The sequence below is a fragment of the Otolemur garnettii genome, unplaced genomic scaffold, assembly GCF_000181295.1.
Source record: "Otolemur garnettii isolate 467f Iridium unplaced genomic scaffold, OtoGar3 scaffold00008, whole genome shotgun sequence".
NCBI classification, from domain to species: Eukaryota; Metazoa; Chordata; class Mammalia; order Primates; family Galagidae; genus Otolemur; species Otolemur garnettii.
This window is the reverse complement of record NW_003852403.1, coordinates 12,196,330-12,204,451: the sequence shown is the minus strand read 5'-3', so window position 1 is coordinate 12,204,451 and position 8,122 is coordinate 12,196,330. Positions and strand designations below refer to the sequence as shown.

The 8,122-nt window shown below is 39.2% G+C and overlaps 1 protein-coding gene across 3 annotated transcripts in view; it reads right to left on the bottom strand.

Moving 5' to 3' along the window:
- CFAP70 (cilia and flagella associated protein 70) overlaps positions 1 to 8,122 on the bottom strand; it is a 103,097-nt gene that overhangs the window by 54,778 nt on the left and 40,197 nt on the right. For all 3 annotated transcript variants that reach the window (XM_023509565.1, XM_023509566.1, XM_003783561.3), the window contains 3 exons: positions 7,666 to 7,760; positions 3,926 to 4,025; positions 1,228 to 1,362 (listed from right to left, as the gene is read on the bottom strand). In XM_023509565.1, coding sequence (XP_023365333.1) covers positions 1,228 to 1,362; positions 3,926 to 4,025; positions 7,666 to 7,760 — 330 coding nt within the window. The remainder of the gene's footprint in view (positions 1 to 1,227; positions 1,363 to 3,925; positions 4,026 to 7,665; positions 7,761 to 8,122) is intronic.

The following is an 8,122-nucleotide window of genomic DNA, read 5'->3' as shown; positions in this document are numbered from 1 at the left end:
AAAAAAAAAAAAAAAGATAAGTCTCCATAAGTATGATTTCTAGTTCAAAGGCTACTGTTATAGAAATAGTTTACTACTCAGTTGATGTGTAAATAATGGATCTTTCATGAATCTATTCTTGAAAAACAGCTGTTCTAATAATAATGACATAACACTATTTGTTTTGTGACCCTCAGTAGTGTGCTGTAGCATCACAGCTCCCAGCAACCTCCAGCTCTTAGACTTAAGCAATTCTCTTGCATCAGCCTCCCAAGTAGCTGGGACTACAGGTACCCACCTTTTCTTTTTTTCTTTTTTATTTTTTTTACTGTTGTGTTTTACAAATCCTCACTTTCTCCTGGGAAGCAACATGATGAGATTGACAATAAGCCATGCATACTTAAAATATATTATTCCACCAGTTTTGACATATATACTCCTACAAAACCATCACAATCAAGATAACAAACATTTTAATCATGTCAAATATTTTCTTCTCAGTCCTTTATAATCTATCCCTCCCTCCCTGTCCCCATGCAATCGTTATTCTGGTTTTTGTCTATGTAGGTTATTATTTTCCTAGATCTGCATATAAATGGAATCATATAGCACCTATTCTATTTTGTCTTGACTTTTTTTTTGGAGACAGTCTCACTATGTTGCCCTCCATAGAGTGCTGTGGCATCATGGCTCACAGCAACCTCAAACTCTGGGGTTTAAGCAATTCTCTTGCCTCAGCCTCCCAAGTAGCTGGGACTACAGGCACCTGATGTAACACTTGGATTTTTTTTTTCTTTTTGTTGTAGTTGTCATTGCTGTTTTGCAGGCCCAGGCCAGGTTCAGACCCCCCAGCCTCGGTGTATGTGGCTGCTGCCCTAACCACTGAGCTATAGATGCCAAGCCTATCTTCTTTTATTTAGCATAATAGATGTGAAATTCATCCATGTTGTTGCCAATATTATTAGTTAATTCCTTCTTATTGCCAGATAGTATCCCGTTGTATAGATTCATTTTTCTGTTCACCTATTGATGTTGATTTTGCTTGTTTCCAGTTTTTGGCTTTTCATTATCCTAAAGTTTCTAAGGTCTAATGGTAGGATGATAGGAAGTTATATACTATGTATTTAATATCCCACTATACCAACTGGTTCTAAATATCAATAGTAAAGACGTGTATGCTAAAGATATAAGCATATACATATATAAAGGATAAATTGTGATGGTGTCTTTCGTGCAATTTTTTCTTACCTTTTCATGGACTGTACTGTCTAGGTAAGGGTAAACATGAAAAGCTCCTCGAATTCTGTTCACACCTGGATATAGCAATGGGACCATATTAACATAAGCCACACCATGAAATGAAAGCTGACCTTCATCTTCAGTCTAAAGGAATAAAACCAGAGAGTAGTTAGTGCCAAAAAGTACTGTATCATAAGGCATAGAGCTCTGACTCAGCAGTTCAAAGACAAGTTTTAGAAACTAACTCTGCTAAGTAACAAGTCATGTGACTTTGGGCCTCAGTTTCTCTCTCTTCAAAATGGGTAAATTAATACTGTGATCACTGAGAAAATATACATATACATAAACAGTGTTAATGAATAGTAAAGGCAGTAGCTGGGGCTATACATACTCAAATTAATTTATAATACATATGTTCTACAAAAAGTCTATTTGACCATGTTGTTTCTTAGGAGAAATTAAGCTTTATAAAAAAAAACTTAAATAAATCAGAAGTTGAGGCTTTTAAACATTAGTTCACAGACTTCTATGAGTGAGAGGGGCCTTACACATTATCTAGACCAATGATAAAAAATAGGCTTTAACTTATGCCTAAATTCTCATCAACTGGTGGAGATGTTTTAGCATGCTTCATAGAGAAAGATTCTGTATATTTATCTGGATTCAGAAGGAAAGAATGCTTTGACTGATTAGCAATATCAGCCATGGATGAAGGAAGACGAATGACAGTCTGCTATCATGTATTTGCTATCTCATCTAAATTCCCACTGCAATGATGAAAAACATGGTAATAAATATATCTTAACATTACTTTTAATGCTTGCATGGTTTTGTCATAGAAAATTTTTATAGAGAAAAATCAATTTAGTGAACAAAAACATATTTAATACCAAGCTTAAAAATAATCTCTTTTATTTCACCTACAATAACAATAATTAGAAACTAGCTTAAAAAGTCCTATGTTTGGCTTCGCACCTGTAGTATAGTGGTTATGGCACCAGCCACATGCACTGAGGGCGGCAGGTTTGAGCCCAGCCCTGGCCAGCTAAACAACAATGACAACTGTAACAAAAAATAGACTGGCGCTGTGGCAGGCACCTATAGTCCCAGTTACTTGGGAGGCTGAGGCAAGAGAACTGCTTAAGCCCAAGAGTTTGAGGTTGCTATGAGCTGTGATGCCACAGCACTCTACTGAGGGTGACATAGTGAGACTCTGTTCCCCCTCCAAAAAAAGGGCAGTTCCTGCAGCTCAGTGAGTAGGGCACTGGCCCCATATACCAAGGGTGGCAGGTTTGAACCCGGCCCCAGCCAAACTGCAACAAAAAAATAGCCAGGTTGTGGCGGGTGCCTGTAGTCCCAGCTACTCCCACCGCACTTTACTGAGGGTGACAAAGTGAGACTATGTCTCTTAAAAAAAAAAAAATGTTCTATGTTCATGTGATAACGTTATGTAGTTTAGAAATCTAAGGAAAGTTAGCCAATACATATAATATACTACAAAGAGGGAAATGGTTACATGGTGGCAACATTTTTACTAGGCAAAAAAACCCAATTTTAAAAATCAATTTAGTTTTTATCTGCTACCTGCCATGCATCATGCTTGGTAAGTACTATGGAAGACCCATACAACCTTTACCCCTCAGAGAGTTTTTTTTTTTTAGTAGAGACAGAGTCTTACTTTATCGCCCTCTGTGGAGTGCCGTGGCATCACAGCTCACAGCAACCTCCAACTCCTGGGCTTAGGTGATTCTCTTGCCTCAGCCTCCCAAGTAGCTGGGACTACAGGTGCCTGCAACAATGCCTGGCTATTTTTTTGTTGCAGTTTGGCTGGGGCTGGGTTTGAACCTACCCACTGAGCCACAGGCACTGCCCCACTCAGGGAGTTTTTAAACAAACAGAGAAGACCAGACATGCATGAGTAAAACAAGAGAAGACATGGTCAAGGCTCATGAAAGCTATATCTTTTCAGAATAGTAGTATGTTTATGAACCCTATTATACTAATTAGCAGACAAAAACATTTAAAATAGCTAAGTCTGAAAGAAATTTAGAAAAATGTATCAGGGCTCAGTACCTGTAGCACAGTAGTTGCGGTGCCAGCCATGTACACCGAGGCTGGTGGGTTCAAATACAGCCCAGGCAGCTAAACAACAATGACAAAAAAATAGCCAGGCATTGTGGCAGGTAGTCCCAGCTACTTGAGAGGCTGAGGCAAGAGAATCACTTAAGCCCAAGAGTTTGAGGTTGCCATGAGCTATGACGCCATGGCACTCTACCCAGGGCAACAGCTTGAGACTCTGTCTCAAAAAAAAAAAAAAAGTGTTGGGTTGAACTATATTGCCAATATTTGACCACTTTTGATGTACATAAATGGTTATTTCACAAGGTTTTGCCTACAGTAAAACTATAATTAAGGGCTACAGAATAAGAGAATACCTTGGAATAAGGCCTAAAAATCTGTTAGTGAATAATAGGGTGCTAGGGTGGCAAATAATCCTGATTATCCCAGCACAGTGGTGTTTCTTGGGACATGAGACATTCAACGCTAAAACCAAAAAGGATTAGGTTAAATCAGGATGATTTGGTCACATTAGAAATAACAGCAATATCAATTCACATTTTCTTTGGTATCAGAACTAGAAGGGGAATAACAGGTTGGATCTGATCCTGCATCTCTTTCATAAATAATTTTGAATGAACATATTTACCTTATCAAATTTGCCACCTTTCCCTTTGGGTGCAGTAGCCACAGGAACTCTTGTGATCTCTACAGGCCAAAGCCGACAATCAGCAATTCGCTTCTGAAAACTGCAAATTAAAAAATCAGCCCATTAACATGATTTGCAAAAATGGAGTCAGTATAATTTACGTCAAAGGTAAATATTCTTTATATATGTGTGTGTGTGTGTGTGTGTACACATATATAATTTTTTAGTAGGCTGGTGTTTTTTTTAACCTCCCAAGTCTACAAAATTCCAAAAATAATCCTACTTGACTGCTAGCAGAAGAAAATTATACATTTTTGAGGGCAATTTAGCAACATGAATCAAAAGCCTTAAAAATGTCCATAATAGAGGCCAGGCACAGTGGCTCACACCTGTAGTCCTAGCACTCTGGGAGGCCAACGTGGGTGAATTACTTGAGCTCACGAGTTCGAAACCAGCCTGAGCAAGAGCAAGATTCCATCTCTAAAAATAGCTGGGCATTGTGGAGGGCACCTGTAGTCCCAGCTACTTGGGAGGCTGAGGCAAGAGGATCACTTGAGTCCAAGAGTTTGAGGTTGCTGTGAGCTATGACATCATGGCACTATACTGCGTGTGACAATAAGACTCTGTCTCAAAATAAATAAGTCCATAATCTTTGACCATAAAAATTCTACTTCTAATCATTTATTCTAAAGAAATAATCAAGTTTGCAAATAGTATAAAATATGTTCATTTCTTCTGAGAATATAGAGTGGGAGTTCCAGTTTCAAATCTGACACAGCTTAGTCTCTCCTGTACTCATAAGAAAAAAGCTGGTGGGCTTGGTGCTTGTGGCTCAAACGGCTAAGGCACCAGCCACATACACCTGAGCTGGTGGGTTTGAATCCAGCCTGGGCCTGGCAAACAAAAATGACAGCTGCAACCAAAAAAAAAACATGGCCAGGTGTTGTGGCAGATGCCTGTAGTCCTAGCTACTTGGGAGATGGAGGCAGAAGAATTGTTTGAGCTCAGGAGTTGGAGGTTGCTGTGAGCTGTGATGCCATAGCACTCTACCCAGGGTGACAGGTTGAGGCTCTGTCTCAAAAAAAAGAAAAAAAGAAAAGAGCTGGTGAAATAAAAAAATCAACATTTCTTAGCTTCACCATAGAATTGAAATTATAGGGCAAAGTGCCAACTTGAAATTTAGAAAGATAGGCAAATGCAGAGGATTACAACTGCAATCAGCTTAAAAATAGCAGAAGCCACTCAAGCCAGTAACTGGTAGAAATACTTTAATGGTAATACTGATGAACTGCTGGAGACTGAGTGTGGTCTAACAGGGTTAAAACCTCCAAAGTGCCCAGTCTTAGGTGTCCCCACATTTTCATAGATTTTAAATCCAGGTGACCCACCAGGTTCTCATATTGAAGACAGAAGAAATAGCCCTTCAGGGAAAATATCATTTCAAAATATATTCAGACGGTTTCCTATACTATGAAATAAAAATAAAATCCTAAACCCTTCACCTGACTAAATGGATCCTCTACTGGCCAAGAGGACATCAGAGAAACCTTAAAAACTTGAGTTCTGGCTGGATACAATGGCTCATGCCTGTAATCTCAGCACTTTGGGAGGCAGAGATGGGAAGATGGCTTGAGGCCAGGAGTTTGAGACCAACCTCTACAAAAAAAAAAAAAAAAAAAAATTACTGTGCATGGGTAGACAAGCCTGGAGTCCCAGCTACTTGAGAGGCTGAGGTCGGAGGATTACTTAAGCAGAAGAATTTGCAGTGAGCTATGAATTGTGCCACTGGACTCTAGTTTGAGGAATAAACATTGTCTGTGGGAGAAAAAAAAAAAAAAAGAAAGAAACTAGGTTCTCCTCCACAATAGGATTAGGATTAGAGTTTGGACACCTTATTATATCTGCCCCTTGATAACTGCCATTAGACGTTCTTTCCTAAGAGTTAAACAGAAACCAGCCCTGTTGAAAGACTTGTTCTACCACAGATTTTAATCAACCACCTGACACTGTAGCCAGACTGGCCTCCCTTTTTTGCGGTTTTAACGCAACTGGCCAGTACTCCTTCCTGATAAGTGACCATCAAACACGAACTGGTTCTGGATGGTCCACAGAGGCTGAGCTTAGGGTACCTCTGTGTACACCTTTTGATGTACACAGCCTAAGTTTACTGCATTTAAATATTAATTCTGCACCCCAAAGTGAACATGGGCTATAAGAAACATGCATGTTTGATTACTATGCTTCCATTTGGTCCTCCTATGAATATTCATAGGTCCTCCTATAACCTGTTAGATATATATACTTAACTATCCCATTCCGTATAATTTCCTGTTTTACCCTTTCTTCTTTGAAGTACTTGCTTTTGGTCTCTGTGGGAAGCTATGCTTCCTAGCCTGTAGGCCAGCCACCCTGCAGGCTACAACCCTCTGTAAGAAATAGAGTTCTCTACCACCCTTTATAAGAAATAAAGCTCTCCTTTACAAATGTATAGGTTTGTTGACAATATCAAAGTCCTAACCTTTAAAGGAAACTACTTTACCTAATCTGAGGGAATGGCAATTAGACAACTTTAGCCCTATCTAGCCTTCTTGTCTCACATAAGGGGAAGAAAAAAAGACAATGAAACACTTCTGAAAGTCAAAGCTCAGGGACTCAAACCTATTAAAATACTGAGATTTAATCACAGGATTATAGAACATCTCTTCCCCAATAATTTGCCACCACATCAACAGGTTTCCAACATAATCTGTGTAACAGTGAATTAGAACTGAGAGGGCTGTGGCAGCGCCTGTGTCTCAGTGGGTAGAGCGCTGGCCTCATATACCGAGGGTGGTGGGTTAGAACCTGGCCCCAGCCAAACTGCAACAAAAAATAGCCGGGCGTTGTGGGGGGCACCTGTAGTCCCAGCTACATGGGAGGCTGAGGCAAGAGAATCGCCTAAGCCCAGGAGTTGGAGGTTGCTGTGAGCTGTGACATCACAGCACTCTACCCAGGGCAATAAAGTGAGACTCTGTCTCTAAAAACAAACAAACAAACAAACAAACAAAAAAACAAACTGAGAGGGCTGCAAAACCCAGACTCTATTTAAGAAGAAATTCTCAGGCAAACCCACAGACAATATAAGAGGTAGACAGGGGGAGGAAAGGTTCTTCATTTCCAGCAAGGTTCTGTAAGAGGGGCTAAGACAGCTAGAATTCGTCTTTTTTTAAATCCATAACCACTCTGCTCTTCCACATTTCTGCCAGGAATTTGTGCAGGTGTTAGCTTTGGCAGCCATCTTTGAATCATGAGACAACCTTGCAGATAGAAAGCACATATCAAGAAAGGAGAACTCCTAAAGAAAGACTGAGCCTGTTTGATGACTGATGACACTATGTAACCAGTTCTAAACTTCTTTCATATAAGAGAGAAATAAGCATTCACCTTTGTTAAGTCACCATCACTAGCTGCCTGTATTTTTTGTTTGTTTGTTTCAAGTTGGGGGTCTGCTATATTGCCCAGGGTGGTCTCAAACTTCTGGTATCAAGAGATCCTCCTGGGATCTGGGATTATAGGTATAAGCCACCATGCCCAGTGCTTGGTGCCACTGTTTGTAACAGATGATCAAAATATCTGATACAGATAGGTATAAGAAAAAGTCTCAAATCATTTTCACTCAAATATAAATAAAATTAGCAAAAGTAGTATTTTTTCCCACCTATAGACTTTGTTGGTTAGACATATTCTCTTCCTCTCCCTACCTGACCACTGCAGGAGGATCAATGTAGCAGCGACTTTCCAAATCCCAAATAATTCTTTTCTTCATGCACTCTGCTTGATTCCTAAATTCTCTGTCCTATAAAACAGTAAGACAGAAACTTCTATTCTCTGTGTGTGGCATAGTTTCATCCTGTTCAACCCATGGGGCATTCTTGTAATGAATCTGATCACAGTACTTTTATTATAACTGTAAGTATGGCTACTATTGCACCTATTACCACCTTAAAATTACAGGTACTTTATTTATAAAGTATATAGGATAACCTATGTATATAATCAAGTACATTGATCTAGTACTAAGTGCCAAATATTCACACACATAACCCCAATCAATGATTTTCAACCCTAGTTGCATATTAAAATAATCTAGAAGCTTTAAAAAAATCAACACTTGGGCATTAATATTTATTAAAAGTAAATTCTTTTTTTTTTTTTTTT